Genomic DNA, 23,299 nt, shown 5'->3' with positions numbered 1-23,299 from the left:
GAAACTGTAGTTTATTGTATAATCTGTGTTGTATTACATGTCTCAAAATGGTCATCACGAAATTAAAAACTAGAACAGCGAATGTTGTGTGATGAAGATGTGTTACTTCTGTTCTGTGGTCGCTTTTGGAAGAATTGTTTTAGATTATTTGAGAAATCTCTCAAACGAAATTCTTTTTGTGGTGAGGCCCGGCATGGCCAGGTGGGTTAAGGCGTTCAACTCGTAATCTGAGGGTCACTGTTTCGAATCTCTGTCGCACCAAACGTGCTCGCCCTCTCAGCCGTGGGGGCGTTATAATGTGAGAGTCGATCCCATTATCCATTGGTAAAAGAGTAGCTCAAGAGTTGGCGGTGGGTGATGATGATGACTAGATGCCTTTCCTCTATTCTTGCACTGCTAAATTAGGGACGGCTAGCGCAGATAGCCCTCGTGTAGCTTTGTGCGAAATTCAAAAACAAAATCTTTTTGTGGTATGCTTGTCTTCTTCTTGATGAGGAATTTTGAAATGCTTTGACTACTTCATAAAAATAACTTGTGTTACGCTCACCTTCTCTTGAAGGAGTTGTTATAGATGAATTGGCCAAATCATAAAACAAGATTGTACTTGTGGTATACCTGCTTTATCCTGAATCAGTAGTTTTAGATGGATTGGCCAAATCATGAAACAAGATTGTTCTTGTGGTATACCTGCCTTATCCTGGATCAGTAGTTTTAGATGGATTGGCCAAATCATGAAACAAGATTGTTCTTGTGGTATACCTGCTTTATCCTGAATCAGTAGTTTTAGATGGATTGGCCAAATTATGAAACAGGATTGTTCTTATGGTTTACCTGCTTTATCCTGAATCAGTAGTTTTAGATGGATTGGCCAAATTATGAAACAAGATTGTTAAACCTAAACCTAAACTAACGTGGCAGGGGTTCAGTTTAGAGAGAGAGAAATCCGAAGAGTTCTCTCTCCAACTGGGGTGTTCAGGAACTTTGTAGTTCCTCTTCGTCCCCTTCGTGAATTGTTATTAGGATTACGTGGTGGTTTTTTTTTTTATTATTATTATTTTAATAAATTAATTATCGTTATTATTCTTGACTTTTTGGGTGGGGAATGTCTCACTAAATGGTCTTTTGGGTGGAGGCAAAGGTAGCAGTGGAAAGAAGGAAAGGTCGGACCTGTCTCGAAAAGAAAAGTTGGTAGATGTGAACATGAATGTAATTCATTCAAGTTCAGATCAAATCAAACGGCCTGATTCTGGGTCTGGCAAAAAGGTTGCCTGGGCTGGGATCTAGAAATCCAATGCCTGAAGATTTTGATGTGGGGGGAAACGGGAGTACCCCGAGAAAACCCACTTTCACACGACAGGCGCCGAAAGTTTTGCCTGTCGTGTGCCCTGTACCTGAAAAAAAAAAGGAATTCATGTTAATAACATAGTTTTTATGTATTTAAACTCTTTGTTGAGTGGATTGTGATTCTTGAAATATGTTGTATGGTGATATGTATTTTGTTGGTGCACTTGATAATTTGTGTAGTGATGCCGTTAGTTTGTTTCTGTTTTCTGCTTTTCGATAATATTTCAGAGAAAGTTCTGTTATTCTATCTCTTATAGTTGGTAAATTACTAATTTGGTGTAGATAATTTGTTGGTGTAAAAGATGGTAAACTGAATGCTGATTTTAATATTTTGTTTTGTTGTACTTGGATTTTTTGGAGTGTGTTGTTTGACATGTTGTATGTTACTTGACATCCGTACTCTATTAATGGACGGATGTAAGCCTTGTATATTTGTATAATGGTGTTCGGTGCGCATTTTGATTGTTTACCAGTTATAGTCTTTAGATATGAAATCCTTTTCTTATTGATGAGTGTATATTGTTTATGTGTTTTTTCCATGTTAGTTTTGTGTCGAAAGTGACGCCAAGGAATGTGATGTTTTGCTCATGTTAATGGTTGTGTTTCCAAGTGATAGATTTATTTTTTCTAGATTTTTTCTTTGCTTCTTTAGTTTTCTATAGAAGGTGATTGCTTGTGTTTTGTCGGATTTAACACGACCCTCCACTTGTTGCTCCATGTTGAGACGTTGTTTAGTGATTCTTGTACGCGAGACATGGCCATTACTGGGTTTCTGGAGGTGCTCCAGATTGCGATGTCATCTGCGTATTGTGAATTGTGTGTGTATGTTAGGTTTGGAAAAGGTATGTCACTGACGAAAATTATGTAAAGAAGTGGAGAGAGGACTGATCCTTGGGGCACTCCTGCCGTTATATTAAATAATTTGGATATGGTTTTATTGACTTTTACTTGTGCTGTTCTATTGGTTAAAAAATTTGAAATCCATTTGACTATCGTAGGATTTATTTGTAGGTGGTTTAGTTTGTATATGATGGCATTGTGCCAAACGCTGTCGAATGCTTTTTTGACATCTAGGAATACCCCGATGGTTACAAGATTGTTCTTGTGGTATACCCACTTTATTCTGAATCAGTAGTTTTGGATGGATTGGCCAAACCTTGAAACAAGATTTTTCTTGTTGTATATCTGCTTTATCCTGGATCAGTAGTTTTAGATGGATTGGCCAAATCATGAAACAAGATTGTTCTTGTGGTATACCTGCTTTATTTTGGATCAGTGGTTTTAGATGGATTGGCCAAATCACGAAACAAGACTGTTTTTGTGGTGTGTTCGCTGTATCTAAGCTGTGATATATATTTCTTGTGATGTACAAGGAGGGGTTGTGATCTTTTGTACATTTTATTCGTGTTAAAAAGTTGGAGCGGTTGCATTTGGTAAGGAACTACTGTATATTGGGATACTTAACGATCTGATTATTTGCGAGTTTCTTGGACTGACACCGAACTGTGTTGTATGAAGAAGATCAAATTTATCTCTGTTTTCACGTAATAAACTGTGAAGCTGAGTACAGTAAATATGTCGTCTAAATTTGTTGTTGCGCAACATAAAGGAATCTTGCACAGGAAAGAGGAATTACTGTATTTGTATTTATCGTTTTTTGTGTAAATCCCTAAACTATGTCAGTCATGTAATTGAATGGTGGAGGTTGAATGTTAGAATCATATAATAAACAAGACTGGATGTTTCAATAATTTGTGCGCATGAAACTGAAAATTACAATTACAAGTTACGTGATTAGATGAATGTTACAAGTTGTAAATTATAAATGATACTGGATGTTACGAGTCGTAAACTACATAGTTCTATTAATGACACTGGAGGTTAGAAGTTATAAATTACAGTTTTATTTAACGATACTGAAGGTTAGAAGTTATAAATTACATAGTTTTACGAATGATACTGGATGTTTCAGGTTATAAATTACGTAATTTTATGAATAATACTGGATCTTACAAGTTATAAATTACGTAATTTTATGAATGATGCTGGATGTTAGAAGTTATTCTTTATGAATGAGGTTCCAAGTTCTAAGAACATTTTTGGCGATGACTGCTCCAGTATTTTCTTAATAAAACCGATTAATGAATGTTACGTAAATACAGCCAGATAAACAAAGAAAGGTAATTATACATGGTAGATGGATAGTTACAAAACAACTTTCACTCCCTAAATCCACTTTGTGTTTGCCATTTTTAGTTTAGCCTTTTAAACGATACCACAAACATACGACTTTGGAATTCTTCTTGTTTAGAATTTTATTGCGTTAAATTAAAATTTACACAGGTGAAGAGCTCTGTGGAATGAAGTATATTTTTAAAGCTTTTATACACATAAAATAAACTCTAAGACGTGGGCCTTTTAAACGTGTGTTTTATTTTATAAATAAGAGTCTTGCTTCTCCACTACTATTGAGTAAGCAACCTGTTTAATAAGATCTCAACACTTATATCTCTGCTGTTTCATAAACATTGATGTAATTTTCTGTGTGTGTAAAAATATGTTTGTGTGTATGTGTGTGTAACTGTAAATTATTCATCTTCAAAACTATGCAGGTTGAGTAAGTTATGTTAAAGCTGTCTTGCAACTTTATTGTGGCATTACTATCTGTGCCAGCCTGGTCATTTATGTTCTATCAGATGACAATGTAACTTGACGATAGACCTGAAGCTCATTTTCTATTGCCTAAAGCACACTACCGCTCCCTGCTTGCTTTCCATAAGCGATCTAATGTAAGATAATGACGGCTTCCAGTGTCTGTCTCAACAAATCAAATGCATAGACATCCATAGGCGTTGCGTCTGACGAGTTGACTTGTAAGTCTTTGTGTGGAATAGCATGAATACCTATGTCATTCTCCAGCTTCTTGAATGAATATATTAAGGACTTGTATCACTCATCCAGATGGAGATCCTTCTTGATTACGTTGTGTGGTATTGCGTGGGGCACATGGATGGCTTTTACTACTGACCTTTGTGTCATTAACCTTTAACAGATTATCATCTGTTAAAATACGCCACATTTTATTTACCACGCCTAGAATGCGACTTGCTGTAAGTCTCTTCTTCTTCTTTTTTTTTTTTTTTGATGGTTCTGGCTTCCTAAGCTGATCCATATTCCTTTGTCCAATGCCATTAAGTAAAAGAAATTTCCTCGAATTGAAAATATTAAATCTGAATATATCATCATGATCTGTATAGCTTACGACATAGTGGTATTGTTAATAAATAATATTATGATGCATATTTGTTTTTATATGTATCATAATACACATAACAACAACACGACTTATAAAAATTAACGCAAGAGAAGACAAAACTTGGTAAAGTCTTAAATATGAAATTGCGCGTGTACAAGTTACATTATTAGTTGTACACCTTTCAGGAAAACAAATCATTTAATACTTTATAAAAGTGTGTAAGCATAACAAGACTTAGAAAAGAGAAATGTTTGTCGACGACTTTTAATGTTAACTCAATAATATACCTTGAGGCAACATAAGCAACGTTTAGTTCTCTTATAATGGCTGTAACAAGACTTTTCTACCTCTTTCTCTCAGTAGACATGTTTTTCTTGCTGGCATGCGGGTACATGCTTTTATTTTCATACCCGTATTTTAACTGTAAGGGAAAGCTTCTATTTTGTTAGTAGTTTCCATGGCAACGTTCAAATTATTGCATGTATAGCTTGGAATTAGCAGCGGTTGCCCAATTATAAAAGTTCCTAACGTTTACCAATAAAGTGTGTTGTTTGTAATTAGTCATCCGTTAATACCATATTGACCTCCACACATGAACCGAAATTAAAGCAACGTATTTGGTAAATTGACATTTTAATTATAAAATCAGGAAATATTAAAATGTCTGAAGATGGTCACACTGTAGTTGTATTTAATAAAATCATAATTTAAGAATATGTGCTTTATTTCTTCATTCAAAATCACTGTAATATATAATTTTAGTATAAAGTATATTTGCTAGAATATATACTTTTCACTATAGTTTCCGCCCAAGAAAACGTTGAGTACGTGAAAACTGTATGATTCGTGCTTGAAAAAAATATACAAATTAATAAGTAAGTTAGTTAGTCTAAGAGGTAATACACATATTAACCACTACTGAGAGCCTTCCATATATCCGTGAATATTCCATTTATTAATATCTGTATATACTAAAAACAAAGACAGGTTATGCGATGTGTCAAGTGATTCCTCAAGACTTTCAAAAGGAAAAAAAAAATGAATCATAATCACGACGAGTAAGCAAAACAATATATAATAATAAAAAATATTTCTCCAATACTCGAGAAGTATGAGAGTGAATGATCGTGTAGCGATAAAGTTGTTATAGTACTGTTTCTTTTAACAACCGATCCTTGTGAATGTGTCTGCATAAAAACAGTGGCAATCAAAAGGTTTAGATATGGCACCAAAAATTTGTAACTGATGAAGGAAGACAACGATTTAACAAGTATGTAAAGTATAACAGAAGTCAGACTGTGGCCACTGATTCTTTCAACAACGGTTTTAAAAACAACTGAGTGATTCAGGTGTGTGTGTGTTTGTGAGTAGGTAATTTCAAGTGATCTATTTGAACAGTTTATAGCTTATAATGGTGGTTGGTGTACTGATTTCATGGGGATTGTCACTTTTGAGTCAGACTGCAGTGATCGTTCCAGTCTCTGTGGCATGAACCTAAAGCCAATGTCAATGACCTCTTTAGGGTTCGAGAGTTTAGGCTCCTGAAAGAGTTTAATAACATTCATTTCAAGACAATATTTGCTTCTCCTAATCCCCGCGACTTCGCAGGAAGCTATGATAATGTGAGACTGGCAGAGTCTGTTGGCACTTATTTTATGCATGCATTATTTACAAACTTATGGTTTAGGCCCCAGTTTCCCTGTCATTCTCTTCCTGTTGACCTGTAGAAGTCTCCACCTGAATGCAGAAGCTCCACTGCTCCTACGGTCTATTTTTTAATATATCGTTCTCTGTGTACTGTTTAGAACATCTGCTCCTTGTCCATTCTGCCACAGCAAGGCAAGCGACTAAAGATGGAATGGTAGCTTGACATTCTTGAGGTAGGTACAAACGAGCCAGTAGGTTATAAAGATGCACTCATCAGAGAAAAATCTCCCTGATATAGGGTATTCAACCAGTTAGTAACCAGTAAATAAACATTCTTGAGATGTGCACAAACAGGCCAGTAGGATATAAATATGCACTCCCTTACCAGAGGAAAATCTTCCTGATATAGGGTATTCAACCAGTTAGTAACCAGTAAATAAACATTCTTGAGATGTGCACAAACAGGCCAGTAGGATATAAATATGCACTCCCTAACCAGAGGAAAATCTTCCTGATATAGGATGTTCAACCAGTTAGTAACCAGTAAATATAGATATTCTTGAAGTAAGTACAAACAGGCCAGTAGGTTATAAATATGCACTCCCCAACCGGAAGAAAACCTTCCTTATGCAGGGTGTTCAACCAGTTAGTAACCAGTAAACAGATATTCTTGAAGTAGGTACAAACGGGCCAACAGGTTATAAAGATGCGCTCACTATCCAGAGGAAACCCTTACGGATGTAGGGCATTCAATCAATTAGTAACCAGGAACTAGACTATAGGGTGAGGCGGTAAAAATAGCAGTGCATTGTTTTTGCTGATAATGAATGTAACATATAAGCTAAAAAAGAAGTAAAGTAACATTCATTTATTCTTTTCTGGCAAGAGTCTAATGGGTGCCCACATTAAATCTAATTATGTATCTGTCTTCTGCTTCTTTATATTTGTTCATCTGTTTTTCGCTTTTTGTGTTGTCCCTGTTTGTAAAGATGCATTTCTTAAACAATATTATCATTTTCCATGTTCAGTGTCAAACAGTTTTCAGTAATTGTCCTTTACAAATACTATAGGGCGTTATTCTGGTATAACCTCGCGTGCAATATCTGATTTAATTTCTGTAGCACTAGTTAGAAAGATAATGAAAAGAGAAAAACTTTAAACAGTGGGTGTAAAGGTTTTGATTTCACCTTTATTTTAAGTTCCTTACAATGTATTAATGCCTTGTTCCCCAAGCTGTAAAACTAGTTCAGGCGTTGTTGTTTTTATTAAGGGTCCCAACCAACTTACTCTAAATCAGTGGTTTCCAACCTTTTTTAGGCCCCGCTCCCCTAAAAAAATGTAATATGTTCTTGCACCCCTCAAGGTAGTTATTTATTTAAGAATAAAGGTGAAGGTGGCCAAAACAAATGTTATCTCGCACCCCTGGTTGAGAACCACTGCCCTAAACTCTAGCATGCTTAGAAGTAAACAATAGCTTGTAATAATACTGCAATTATTTTGAACATGTCTAAGATACATTATTCATATTTTTTAATGAACTAGATGAAAGTAATTTAATATTCAAGATAAATGTAAAACGAATTAAATATTAATTTTCTAGTTAAATGTTAAAGAAAAGTTACGTTTTTGGAATCAATAATAAATTAATTCCGAACGTTTGAGGAGGTTTTACACATAAGGTGTGTTCCGAAAATATTAATTTTTAGTACCAAAAACTATAGTACATAAAAACTATAAACGCCCATACAATCTCATTAACAAAAATACAATTCCCTCGTCTGTACTGCACCCAGTGGCTTACTGGTAAATCTGAAGGCTTCTAACTAAAAACTGGGTTTTGATACCTGTAGTGGACACAGCAAAGATAGCTCATTGTGTAGTTTTGTGCTTAACAGCAAACAAACCAAAACACATCTGAATTATATTACACCTTTTTAAACATGTGCTTAAAACACTAGTAATATTGATACACCAATAATCTCTGTTTTATTTATAATTTGATATTTTGTCACACATATAGTTGAAACTTTCACGCCCTTTGTAGTTAATTCAAAATATTCGTTAAGTACTGAGTGATAAATATCATATGATAATAGGTAAAACTGTTGTATATTACTTAAATTCAAGAAACTAACAACTTTTCATAAATAACAGCACGTAAATTTAATTCTGTTCAAGCTATGTTTAAAATATTTTACCAAACACGTATATATATATTTTATACTGGCAACTAAGTGTTTGGAAACATAGTTGCAATATAAGTATTAAACAGTCTCTCTTAACGTGCAGTAAGTTCGAGGAACTGGCATCTATGAAATAGTTCAAATAACTGTAAATTTTACTCTTCTCCAATTAGTTTAGAACATATTTGTAGTAATGTATATTCAAGTTAAGTGGAATCCTTGTAAACCCTGTCTCTACTCCCAGGAGCAATGCAAATTCATCTTAATGGGTAATACAGATACTTGTACAAGTTAGTATGAGTTGAAGATTTTCTGAATTGAATATGTCGTAAAAATATAAATACGTTTTTATGATTATCATTTTTTGAGACTCATCTAAGATTATAAAATGTTGGTAGCTATCCCATTACCACAATTTTGATACCCAATGTCAAATACTGAAATCATGGAACGTATATTAACGACTGTCGTAAATCGGTTTTTCATGTTTTAACCCTTAATTTAATGTCCACACATTGTGTCAAGATTGACTAATTTTATGCTATTGCCTGTTACAGTACTCACTTTAAAGAAATCACTAAAAGAAGTAAGTGAAGCCATTCATTTTCTTTGTAAAATATATAGTGGCCCCAGCATTAATTAGTGATATTAACTGTAATATTGATGATATATTGCTTTAAATTTTCTGGGTTTATTCATCGCATGCTATTAGACACTCTGTAACCAATAAAATCACAGACTCTCAAGCAGTTTGGTGGATAATTAGTTAAATAATCTGTCTATAAGATAGAAAAAAGGCTTAATTAACTAGTTCTAACTTCATAACTTAGCTACACACACAATTTACATTTGTACATTCAAGTTAATGTGCACTCCGCTAGTACAGCGGTATGCCTTCGGATTTACAACGCTAAAATCAGGGGTTCGATTCCCCTCGATGGACTCAGCAGATTGCCTGATATGGCTTTGCTCTAAGAAAACACACACACACGTTAATGTACAGGTTTAGTGTTTCTTGGTTGAACGTATCTTCATTCACAAACTATAGATTTATCTAAAAATTAATCAATTACATAGTGTTACTTCTTTAACCGCGTAAATACAAACAGAAAAACACCAGTTTTTGAAAACGACACAACGAACGATAGTGTTTGTATGTCGTTGTTTTTACTGTTTATGTAACATGAATTTCTAGCACACAAAAACGATAACGGCAGTATTGATGTTTTCAATAGAGTGAAAGGAGTTTGACTTTTAAACAGGACTGATAATGTAAAAAAAGTTACGTATCACTTGTATATTATTATTATTATTTACCAAGTCAATAAGCTACAGCTTATGAGTACACGTAATCCATAATTTTAATTATTTTGGTTTTTTAAATTGTTTGTAATAAACTGGCTTATACTTGATTTAGAGAGTTATAATGTTTGTGCGCGATGGAAAACAGTTATGTTTATAACTTCATAAAATAAAACTATTTCTCACACACACAAAATAAAGTACGTGTATTATCATACTTCAGACCGGGCTACTGTTCGGCAGGTCAAAGACTCGAGTAGCGTTTCTCTGTGGTTTCAGCCGTGACGGCTAATGCCTCCAATCGGTTAAGTGTAGCCGCAGAGGCGGCGTTGCTACTAACTGGTTGTCCTCCCTTAACAACGTTTAAAATTAGATATAATCGTGCCTTAACTTCAAGGATTTCAGATATAGCCGTTTAGCCTACGTGTTGCACAAGGCACCATTCAGGTGAAAATTACTTACGTATTATGACCGCTTTATCACGTTCAAATACAAGTAAAGTATGAGTGTGCCCTCTGTTATTTCGCAAAAAGACTCGTAATCCGATGATCGCGGGATCGAATCCCTGTCACACCAAACATGCTCACCCTTTCCGCCTTTGGGTACGTTATAATGTGATGGTCAATCTCACTATTCGTGTAGTAAATAGTAGTCCAAGAGTTGGCGGTGGGTGGTGATGACTAGCTGCCTTCCCTCTATTCTTACACTGCTAAATTATGAACGGCTAGCGCAGATAGCCCTTGTGTATCTTTGCGTGAAATTCAAAACAAACAAACAAACAAATTTGGCGAAAAACGTTCGTTATTTTTGTTGTTCTTCCAAGTGTTGAATGATTTAAAAACTTATTTTATCTCTGTATTTATTAAGGTCATGTAAGATGTTGAAACATTTACAATTCTTTGTATGACGTGGCCGTTACTTCAAGTGCCTGTGTGGCTGGTTTTCATTTTAAACCTTATCGTCAGTTAATCGCGTTGTGTAATAACAATAATAATTAATTGTCTTCATAACGATAATGAGGGATTACTTTTATGAGTTGAGTGTCTTAACCACCTGGTCATGACAGGTCCCGCTTTTAAATAGTACAAAGGTATATCACAAAGTATAGTCTCTATAGAAACTGATAATTAAAAAATATATTCATACGCGAACTTTATATGGCCGTGTATACTGACTAACTGACAGACAACACACTATTGTATAGTGGTGTCAACGGTTAAAACAGGCGGCTTTTAGCATTCTTTCGGGGATGTAGCACCCACCTCAAAACACTAGAACAGTTAGAGCAGTTGTCTCAAAACACAATTGTTGCTACAGTGTCTGCAGTTCTTTAACAGATATTCTTGGTGAAAAACGAAAACTGGATATGAAGACAATTTCATGGACAACTTTGTGTTTTATTTTACATATATATATATGTGCCTCTTGGCTACACAAGAAACTAAAGAAAAGGTGGTTGGAAAAGACACGTGAATGAAAAATATAAAAATTTAGTATTTGAACATTTTCGAGACGTTTTCTATTTTTTATCGCCCTTGTTTTCCCTCATTTGGAGATGAATATGTTTTTGTATTTCCTCCACATTTTTCCCTATAATTAGGCTCTCAGAGAACACATCTAATAACAAGTGTTTTTTGTTATATATTATTTGTTGCGTATGTCATATATAAAATTGGCAACATATGTACCGTTCTTCTGTGTTGGGTAAAAATCTTTGTTTAACAAGATTTGTTTTTTTCTCGAACTGAAATTTTGTACTTTTAACCCCCAAAAATATTTTGAACTATTTTTATTTCACTGTTATTTTTGTACCGTTTCTCTTACGGATAAGGCTGTATCTTTATGGAAACTTTAATCTTATGTATTTGTTGAATTAGTACATTTTATTACAAATATGTATCATCTTCAGTTCTTAAACAAGATATTTAACGTTTATGATAAATAAGACGGGATACCGAAAGTTAGTGTAGTAATTGGTTGATTAACTGAAAGACCTGCACAGCTAGATGGTTGAGGCGCTTCACTCGTAATCTGAGGGTAGCGGTTTGAATCCCCGTCACACCAAACATGCTCGCCCTTTCAATCGTTGGGGCGTTATAATGTGACTATTAATGCCACTATTCGTTGGTAAAAGAGTAGTCCAAGAGTTGGCGGTAGGTGGTGATGACTAGCTGCCTTCCCTCTAGTCTTACACTACTAAATTAGGGACGGTTAGCTCAGATAGCCCTCGTGTAGCTTTGTATAAAGTTCAGGAACTAATTAACGTGAGTGAAAAATACTAATTTCTGGTCGTTATTTGACAATTGTGTAAACTATTCTTTAATTTCATTAGTTGACATAACACATGGTACCGTTCGTGTAATGAAGTGATAAAAAATACCAACTGAGAGTGTTTTAGTAAAATCTGAACAAAAGCCAAACTATAAATACAATGAAAATATCTCTTTGGAAACAAGTATTTCTAAAACTGAAGTCACTTTGTAGCAGAAGAGGAAAAGATCCATAGATATTGTCTGAAAACTATAATTGCAGTCCATTGTTTCTTTTCATTGTTGCTACAGGATAGTATGTTATATATTGTGCTGTAACTTCTTTCTTGTTATTACTAAGTGTAACATTGTTATTGCGAAGCTTGTACTGTTGTAGATTAAATAGAAAAGTAGTCACGCGGAAAGACAATACAGGGATGAATAGTATAAGCATGAAGCCTGTCAACAATTCAGTACCCTACTCTCGTTAACTGCTCATCTAGAAGTGTAGAACAAGTTTGTTTGTTTTGTTTTTTGGGAATTTCGCGCAAAGCTACTCGAGGGCTATCTGCGCTAGCCGTACCTAATTTAGCAGTGTAAGACTACAGGGAAGGCAGCTAGTCATCACCACCCACCGTCAACTCTTAGGCTACTCTTTTACCAACGAATAGTGGGATTGACCGTCACATTATAACGCCCCCACGGCTGAAAGGGTGAGCATGTTTGGTGCGACGGGGATTCGAACCCGCGACCCTCGGATTACGAGTCGAACGCCTTAACACACTTGGCAATCCCGGGCCCCACGTGTAGAACAAGCTAATAGAAAATGTTCGCACTGAGACAGAACATACCGAAGTGTTTAGGAAAGTATAATCTCGATATATTATAATTATTAACAATTTTTCCTGTTTTGTTTATTTAATATTTTCTAGTCGTTCAGTCGTGTAGGTGTTAATAAGTCATAGTCAACCCTACTATTCGTTGATGAAAAGGTAGTCCAAGAGTTGGTGGTGGTTGATGTTGACTAGCTGTCTTTCTTCTAGTGTACCTCTACTAAATTCGAGATGACTAGCGTAGATAACCCTTGAGTATCTTTGCACGAATTCATTTCAAACCAAACCAGACGTTACTGTTTTAATTTTACAGGAATGTTAACTAAAATTCATTTTTTTTTTCTTCCGGTAAATTGGAGTTTCATCATATTTTAAAGTATTACTCTTTTTAAGGCATTTAGTAACATGTTTAAAATTCTAGTTTACGTTTGAAGTGGATTTTTGCGATTTCCTATGAATGAAATAATGGTTACAGTAGGCCTTTACCAGTGTGTGAATATGAGAGTTAACATGTAGCAGTAAATCAAATGAAATGATCGACGTGATTTATTGTGAATGAATCAATGTTACAGTAGGTTTTTTCTTATGTGTGAGCATGAGAGACTCAACACATAATAAACCGAATGAAACGACAGACGCGATTCCTTGTGAATGAAACAACGGGAGTAAGAAAGAGTAGCTTTGCATAATCCACTTTCAGTCCAGATTTGGATAGTTGCCAGGTGATACTACATCGTGACATCATCACGTCAGCTGATTTCGCACAAAAGCCACTCCTTTTCGTGGTGTTCGGATGGTGTATCGAGTGAGTACACATGTGGTGGGAAATTACGTCATGATTAGGTGGCGACATTGTAGCGACTACCGCTTCGTGAGGTATATTTGTCATGAAAAGAAGAATAAATTAGTTGTTACTCTCATTTCTTTAAAAAAAGGTACCTTGGTGCATATGAAAAAATTCATTTCCATGGAGAGATACCAGACAATGTCCAGTCCACCGACATTCGTTCTCGCAAATCTTACACTTCAACGCTGCATCTCATCCCCACGACTTACAATTATGCACAACATGAAATCTCAGGTATGTTGGTACTCTAAGCAGTTACTTAGGGATTAAGGATTTAGATGTTTCAGTTTCAAGTAAAGCAACAGTATATGGTTGTGTTGCATAAGTTAGCCAAGTTCAGAACATTACTTCATCAGAGTGTGATTATAAATCAATTATGATATTGTCTGTTTTACTATAAAACTGATGTTTTTACCAGAAATTTAGAACAGCACGAATTTGTTCTGTTTAATGTTTAAAATTTTTAAGTAGAAACGTGATGGTAGTTTTGTGGTATGAAGGTACATTAGCTGTTTTCTACCCAACCCTTTACCCTAACTTTAACTTGACATATGTCTGAAGCTTTTTAAGTATTTTCATGCTTATAAAAGTACTTAGGTTAAGGTAGAATGTTGGTGAAGGAAGTAGTGAGGTGTCTTTCACCTTAGTTACCTATTGTTCTGTCATTTCTCTTTGGTATCAATTGCATCTTGTTAAGAGTTGATTTTATTGTAGGATAACTAGTACTGTGGGAAAATAAAAGCAATGTTTTTGGCCAGTAGGTATAATCTTAAGATAACATTCTTCAATGTTTTTTTATGGGAATGACCAATATACGTGCAGATAGCATGTGCATCCTGGGAAGAATAGCTTCATAGAAACATGTATTGATCAATATTAAATTCTAATCAGAGAACCTATATATTTAGAGTGAAACTAAATATTGCCCTGGCAATCAGTATAAGTAATTAATTAGTTGTTTTCTTACATGTAAGATGTTACTGTTTCTAAGATGGGATCAGATTTTTGAATTTTAAAGGTACTCATATTATATGAAAGCTTTCATGCCTCAGTAAAGAAGAAGTGTCATCTTTTGTCTGCTTGTCATTTTGCTTTTGTTTTGAATATTAAATAAATATTATTTTACTCGTTAAGTCAATTAAAAAAATAACCAATTATTCAGCCATATTGCTGAACTTATGATATAGAGTATGTCAGTACATCTAAATTAATCTCTTTAATATTCATTGAAGTTTATTCATAAAATTTAGTATTGTAACTAATTATTTTGCTAGATTCAGAATTTATGCAAGATTTCTTGGAAAGTTCATAATAAAAATACCTTTTATGTATACTTTAAACATTTGTTGGATAAAGAGGAATACATCTGCCTACATGTTTATATTTTGACATATGCCAGATTTCACTGCATGTCATTAATCTGGAAGATCTAGTCTTGGATTTTTTAAAGTTTGAAAAACTTGTATATAATAATTGCATAATTCTCATAAAATATAAAATACTAATATTTTATCTTTAGGATTAAAATTCTTAGTATATATTTTCTATTTTTGTGTACCTAAGAGTAAAATAAATAAAAACTTTTTGCAAAGTCCTTGAACAAATTATTTAAAGTAAACATTATAAATAGGTAGATTTCTGTTTAATATGGGCATTGAACTTTCCATTTAACAAGTGTAAAAGAAACTTTATATTTAATTAGTATAATTTGTGTTTGTGGTATAATTGATTATAAGCAAAATATGAATTTGTTTTAGTGTTTCTTTCTAGCCATGTTACAGTACAAAAAGTGAAATTTTATAAATAGATCTGTTTGAAACTTGTTTACATTTTGCAAATCTTTGGTTCATTTTCCTCAAGTCTTATGATTAAGACAGATTTATGCCACACTGTAATAGCTTCTGTATGAATCCTAAATAGCTGTATTTATATTCACACACTTAATAATTGATTTTTCGTACATCTTAGAATCTCTTCGAAAATCAGCTGGTCTGCCACCAGAACTTCCCAAGAAAGCTTACAAAAAGTTGTGTTTATCTCTTCTGAGTGGACTGCCAAATGAAGAGGATTTTGCACAAAATATTTGCAGCATCCTTGCAAATGAAGGACAGCATGTTCTCCATTTAGAACAGACTCCTCAGTTAGTTACCTTGTTGTTGGCACAAGCAGGCGTGTGGTCATCTGGTTGGTATCTTATAAAAATTTTGGTGTCACTTATTTTTGGTAGGCTTTATTATTGTAAGATTTAGTTTCTGTATAATCACAATTCATAAACCAACTTTTTTTTGTGAACAAAGAAAGTATCAGTGTAATATAAAAATACTGAGGGTAATTTAAGTAGTAAAAAAGGAAGATTTGTTGTGGTGTGATTTGTTTTTTTTTTTATTTTGTTTTGTGCAAAGATACACAAGGACTATCTGCACTAACCATCCCTAATTTAGCAGTGTAAGACTAGAGGAAAGGCAGCTAGTCATCATCACCCAGCACCAATAAATGAATAATGGGATTAACCATAACATTACAATGCCCCCACGACTGAAAGAGTAAGCATGTTTGATGTGACAGGGATTTGAACCGACAACCCTCAAATTACGAGTCGATTGCCTTAACCACCTGGCCATGCCAGGCTGATTTGTTGTGGAGATTTAGTGTTAAGTTTTTGCTTATATCTTTCATGCTTTAAGAAAACTATGTAAATTTGTTCAGTTAAAAACTTAACACATTTTCATCACATGCTAACAAAACTATGAGAAGTATTACTAATGAAAACTTCAGAAATGAATTGATTTACTAATCATTCTTTAATTTGACAGTGTCATGCTATTTGTAAAGAGTGTGAAATAGATGTGAGCATTAGTGAGAATTGTGTGATTTTTTTTTTTTTCTGCCATAGGTTTTAGCAGTTTGACCAGTTTTGTGTCATTGATATAAATGTAAATAAAATAATCTTTATTTTCAGAATGTGTCTTTGTTAGCTCAATATTTTTTGCTATTAAAACTTAGTCAGGAAGTGTTGATAATTTACAAGTTTGACAAATTTAGTTGAAACTTAAATAGATTAGTGTACTTGTTTATTATCAACAGCTTCTGATAAATGTTTAACAACAAAATGTTTTGGTAATAAAGAGACATTCTGTAAGTATTTATATAACAGAAATGTTTCATAATAACTTCTGGTTTGCATTAAACAAAGTTAAGAATAATAGGTTTGTGTTATTACTTGTTGGATTTTGTGCAAAGCTATTTAGGTCAAAATGTTATTAGTTGATACATATTAGTAATTAATATCTCTAAGTAAAGCAAGTTATGAGGCTTTATAGTCACCATTAGCAATAAAAGATGTGACTGTATGTGAGACTGTATCCCTTTAAATGTCTATTTTGTGTGTAGCAGTTAGTAATTCTTTACTTAGCTAAGCTGTCAAACTATCATGATTTCTTAAACTGTTTTATTCTTCATCTGTGCTTTAATGTTGCACTTTAAAATATTACCTAAAAGTATTTGAAAATTATTTTTCCAAAAACACAGTGAGTCACTATTGATTTACAGTAAAACTTGAAAAGGTGTAATGCACATGTGACACAAATTCTGTCAGCAGATCTATGATTTTGTCAGTATCCATGCATCATTTGCCTTTGAATATAACCTCATGATGTGTTTCTTTCTGATTCTTGCAGTAGATTCCAACCTTCGTAACATGTATCTTGAACACTGGAAGGACTTGGATGGTAGAAGATTAGAGAGATTTTGGGAAAACATTCTTAGCAGTTGTGATGAAGATGTCCTCCAGTTGTGGAGACAAAACAAAGGTCAAGTTGGTTTTATGGCACAAGAATACAAATATCTTTATAATGGTGAAATATAACTTTTAAGTTTTAGAGTCGTAACTTTTCAGATTGCGTAGTATGAAGTGAAGTTTTTTCTCTGTAAAAACTACTTTAAACAGGGGCTCAGCTGAGATCTACAGCAGGGCACAGATGCTGTGCTAGAGTAGGGTGCTCTGAAAATTGTAAAGTTTTTACTATTTGCACATGAAAAAAACCCAACAAAAAACCACCTATTTCTTACATTTGTTTTAATTCAACAAAGGAGATGAAAATAGTTCATGACGAGCAATCATATATTTGTCATACTACTGTCAACAGTCAAGAGCCATAAACTGTACTGATAAAGGTAATTTCACATGTTGAAACTTAGAACAAAACACTTTTCTAAAGGAGCAGTTTGATTCACTTAAGCCTTAGATACCACACTACGTAGACCCATGCACCTTATGTGCTTCTTCTGTTACTTGACAAATATTACTTGTAAACTATTCTCTATATACATTTCGCTAATACATAACTGCTATTGTAATACATTACCAGAAAATATTTAATCAACAATAATGACCTTAAACTTAACTTACGTAAAAATTAATACTAGAAGATTGGTAATGATGTTTGAAATAATATGTTCCTGTGGTTTTCGTCAGAAGTAACAATACCGGAGAATCAATGGTTGTGATTGAAATAATTCTTTCCTATGGTTATAGTCAGAACTAACAATAGTAGAAGATTAGTGGTGATGTTTGAAATAATACTTTCCTGTGATTATAAATAGTCAGAAGTAACAATACTAGAAAATCAGTGGTGTTGTTTGAAATACTTCCCTGTGGTTATAGTTAGAAGTAACAATACTAGAATGTTAGTTTTGATGTTTAAAATAATACTTCTGTACTTTAATGGTCAAAAGTAATAAATACCAGAAAGTTAGTAGTAATATTGTAAGTAACACTTCTCTGTAGTTACAGAAGTTACAGTATTAGAAAATCAGTAGTAATGTTTTAAGAAACACTGTTACTTTTGTTGTAATTACTTTATTATAATTTTATCAAACATTTATTCATTTCCATCTCTGGCATTACTGTCAAACCATGAAATTAAGAATTACATCATATGGAAAAAATGAAACTAAAAGAAAGTTGACAAAACCACATATTTTAGCATTCAAATATTAGAAACATACAAAAGTGCTTGGAAACTAGATAATTACATGTGACTTTAATAAATTGGTATATAGACCTCATATTGTTTCCTTTGTTGGGGAGGGTGTATGGATAATGAATCGCATCATTTTCACACACACACATACAGATTTGCATATGTCAAAGTCACCAGAGTTACTTACAACTACTGAAATGGCTTTAGTGTACATGTAATTTTAAATTAAAATAAGACTATGAAGGTGCATGTATCTAAAACTTAAAATGATGTTTATCAATCTTGTTATAACAATCATACAGTAATAATAAAGATTTCAGTTGAAACAGAGTTGGTACAGAGGTTACATTAGAGAAACCAAAAATACAAACAGAATAATAAATAAGGAGATTGTGTTTGTATTCCTGAGTGTTTAGATAAAGTAACATGCAGAAAAATCCATTGTATAGAATTGATCTTGCTATGAAAATCGTTATTAAAAACTACTAAAATCAAGAATGAGATGAGGTTAATTTTTTATTTGAGAAACCTGAAAACTCGGGTGCTTTTCAAATATAGATCTTTCATCTTTATGGGTTCACGTGGGTTGTCAGCCATATTGAATTAATATTCAGCTATCCACTTTTCATCTCCCATCCAACTTGTTTTTTTAAAGAAATTATTAATTAATAAAATTTTATAAAAAGCTAATCAAAAGAATAGGATGATGGACTTTTCTTTGAAATCTCTTCAGATACCATTAACTTTCAGTATAATTAAATATTCCTTTTCTTCTTTTTAGTTGTATCATTTTAATTTATTTATTTATTCTTTTCAGTCTTGAAATAATATTTTTTCATTAAGAAGCATTGTGGTAGCTTTTCCACTAGTAAACAAAGAAAGTTGATTACAAAGATTGATGAAAAATATTTATGTATTTGATAGTAAAAGCTTTTTTTTTAAACTGAATTAATAAAATATTTGTTTGACAAAGGAACCTTTTATGTATCTGCAGAGCTGAATCTATAAGTGCAACTGATTAAACACTTAGTTCTTTCAACTTATATTTCAAAAAGAGGGTGATTATTTATCAAGTGCCTGTTTACATGTGATAGAAATGAACTATGTAACAAAATCCATGAATAGAGTTAAAATATTAAATTAGGCTGAAAAATCTTCTTAATTAAATATTTTTACGTTAATTAAAAAGTAGGACTTAATTTGCAAAGGATATAAGATTTGAATAAATGTAATATTTTTATTGTTAATTTTAAAATATTTACAGTGTAATCAAGTACTTAAATTGTAAAGTTACGTAGCATACACGTGTAATATTTTGTAAAAGGCATTGAAGTTATTTTTTGTTGTAGGTAATTATTATTTAAAATTATTGATACAGATTTCTTTAAAATTGAATTTATGAAAGTTTGGGATTTAGAATACATGCACATGAAAATCACCACATGTATTTATTGCATTTTATTCCAAAATAACACCTTTGTTTTTGATGTATATTTAATAATATTGTGTCTGTTTTTTACCTCAGAAGTTGAACTCTAGAATACAAGTGTTAGAAGTCATGAACTTATGAAAAGTAACTGATGATAATACATGGTATTTCAGGGAAGAGTCTGCATATAGACGACTGGTTTTTGAATCTTGGAGAAAGTCTGGGAACTTATAACATTGAAGGGCAAAGAGTATTGAGGGTAAGAAAATAGAATTACATGTAACTTTGTTTGTTGAAGAGGAGATTTCAAGTGCAGAGAAAAAACTATTGAAATAGAGAAATGTATTGTTATTGAAGAGTAGAAGTTAAAGCTGATTTTATATTTCTTAACCAGAGATAAGTTATTGAGAGACAAGCTGTGCTCAGTTTGCTCCTATAGTAATTCAAGGATAAACCATACATACACTGCTGGCCAAAATCTTAAGGCCAATGAACATAAAGAAAAAATGATAGCCAATTTCAAGTGATTGCACATTGAGGTTTTCCACAAGTATTTTGAGGCTACGTCACATGCAGAGGAGCCGACATTGAAACAGTTTTGGAAGACTCAATTTAGCATTCTGGAAGCTGTAAGGACCATTTTCGTAGCATAGCAAGAAGTATTATTACACTGCTTGAGTGTTACATGTTGACCTCTTTCACCAGCAATTCAGGAAGACTCAGAAGTATTTGAATACGTTGCTATTGTACAAAAAGAAACTGTCTCACGTGGTGAATCTGTGGGGCTAGAGGTGTACCAGGATGGTGTAAAAGATTTTGTTAATTCTCAAAATAGGCAGCTCACCACAGAGGACCTGAAAGGACTGAACAGCAAATTGCATATTTTTTCTTTATGTTCAATGGCCATAGGATTTTGGCCAGCAGTGTATAACTGATTTCCACAACTAAAGACTATAAGATCTACTGTATAGGAGACAAGATCTTCAGGGCTATCTTTCTCCAATACATTGTAGATGGTCTAGACTTCCTAAGAGCACAAACAGTCCCATAAAACAAGTAAATATGATATTTCTTCCACTTGCATCTGTATTTTTCTTCATATATGTATTTAAGGTTTTACATTTTCGTTCTGTTTTGTTTTTTACATTGAAAATGGGGGTCTGCCTCTGCAGTCTCGAGGTATATTCACAAGATAAAGTAGGACACTATACAACTCTTTTGTTCCATGTCCAGGATCAGACCCCATCTGGTAGTCTCAGATAACAAGGAATGAGAAGAAATGTATTGTGGAATTAAAACTGAAAATTTTGTTTTTGATGAGTTGAAGAAAAAGAGATTAAACACAGTGTTACGCATAGTAAAACAAGTCTTTATTAAAAGTACATAGGCCAAATTAGATAAGTGCATGAAATTTTGGTCAGCACGTCTTGATTACAGAAGTAGAGAATTGAGTTGTGTATTATCTATTCTCGTGATGTCTCTTGGTATCCTAGATTTGAGCATGATGATACACATACATTAATGATATCATCTATTATCGATGATTCCATTAGTAAAAGTAGAAAGAAAATGTAGACAAAATTATGTTACTAGAGAAAGCAGATATGAGATCTGACATAAATACCTAAGTGGGACAAGCATGTCTGTGTGTGAGTAGCACACAAAATAAGGTCAGAACTTTACAAGGTAGGTGAAATTCTCCAAGCATGTAAATCTGAAATTTATTTTTAATTTCGGTAAACCAGTTACCTTTCTAAGTGTAGAGATGAAGAAAATATAATATTTTTAAAGTACCACTTCTTGATCAATTTCCCTTGTTTCCAAATCTGAACTTAGAAAAACTTAACTTTTATTATAGGTATTAAATTTGTACTATGAAAATTAAGGTATGGGTCATCCATATACCACACTTATACAAGTATAGATAAATAAATTAAATTTGTTAATTGTAAAAAAATCTGTGAAATGAATAAATTATAGTTCAAAATGTTTTAATCTACGTTCTTGTTGTGGTCTATAGTGATTCTATTTGGCTCACCAAGTTTACTATATATTAAAAAAGTAAAGTTTTTGTATCAGTTTTTAGAAAACTGAAATTTTTAGATAAAATCTAAGTATTTTCTCTATATTATAAATTGATGTTTATACATAACATGTTCATGTATTTGTGATACAGATTCTTCTGATACTGCACAACTTGTCCTTTGAAGAACATAACATCTCTGTTTTAGCAGCCAGCTCAGACTTTATCAGGTAGTTTTTAAAGTTTGATTCTTGTGATAAACTAAGTTTTATGAATCAGAAAATTGTAAAAACATACTTTAATTTACACATACATACATTTACACACACACTACACAAAGGCATTCAGGTGATTTGGCATTTACTTGTTTTGTACAAAAAGCATTTCTTAAGATAATTTAATTTAAGGCTAAGAATTTCAAAGTTTTAAAGTCAACAACATAAAACTTATTTCCCCCTTAAAAGAATTGTCTGACAGTTCATATGAGTTTGAAATTAGAAGGTAAAGGTTCAGAAAGATGTTAAAGATATAAAGATTTATGAATTTGCAAATACCCCCTTCTCAAAGTTGGAATTAAGTGTATATATATTTGTCCTTGCAATGACCCATTTTTTAAGACACAAAAATAATTTATCCTTATTTCTCTTCATGTAAATAAAATGGCTGATATATATTGTTTATTTACCACTGTTGTTCCAGTTTTTTCAATATTTTAAATTTAAGAAGGTTTGATATTATTTTTAATATGACCTGAACTTATTAATCATGGCATCAATGTTTGATGAACTGAGAATGGTGTTGCAGTGTAGTTTCAATTAAATTAGTGGGCATGTAGCTCATCAGTAGCTCTTTGTGAAGATATAATAGTGAAATACTGAACTAATAAAGATACATTCTAGACATATGGGTCATTATTTTACTTACATTAATAGAAATTTCTAGTAAAAAGCTGCAGTATCTATTAAAGTTAAAAAATAACTGAAACTTATTATGTAGAAATGCACGAAGCTGTGTACATGCGACATGTTTGAGATTTGGGTAAAAGATTGTACAAGTATATTAAAAAATGTATCATGCATTTTATAGCATCACTTAAATAAATTACACAAGTGTTATATGTATTTGCATCTTAGCTCAAAAGAGACTACTGAAATACAGAGACTATCTCATAAGTTTGTACAGTGCCATTAAACATTTGGTTAAG

At 32.9% G+C, this 23,299-nt stretch overlaps 1 protein-coding gene across 2 annotated transcripts in view; it reads left to right on the top strand.

The window, feature by feature from the left end:
* The window catches only part of LOC143240187 (uncharacterized), a 98,564-nt gene that overhangs the window by 26,476 nt on the left and 48,789 nt on the right, over positions 1-23,299 (top strand). For both annotated transcript variants that reach the window (XM_076482251.1, XM_076482252.1), the window contains 5 exons: positions 13,750-13,895; positions 15,630-15,845; positions 17,339-17,470; positions 20,246-20,331; positions 22,249-22,325. In XM_076482251.1, coding sequence (XP_076338366.1) covers positions 13,750-13,895; positions 15,630-15,845; positions 17,339-17,470; positions 20,246-20,331; positions 22,249-22,325 — 657 coding nt within the window. The remainder of the gene's footprint in view (positions 1-13,749; positions 13,896-15,629; positions 15,846-17,338; positions 17,471-20,245; positions 20,332-22,248; positions 22,326-23,299) is intronic.

This window comes from Tachypleus tridentatus, chromosome 13 (genome assembly GCF_004210375.1).
Source record: "Tachypleus tridentatus isolate NWPU-2018 chromosome 13, ASM421037v1, whole genome shotgun sequence".
Taxonomy (NCBI): Eukaryota; Metazoa; Arthropoda; class Merostomata; order Xiphosura; family Limulidae; genus Tachypleus; species Tachypleus tridentatus.
Note: the sequence above shows the minus strand (reverse complement) of the source record. Positions and strands in the feature narration are given on the sequence as shown.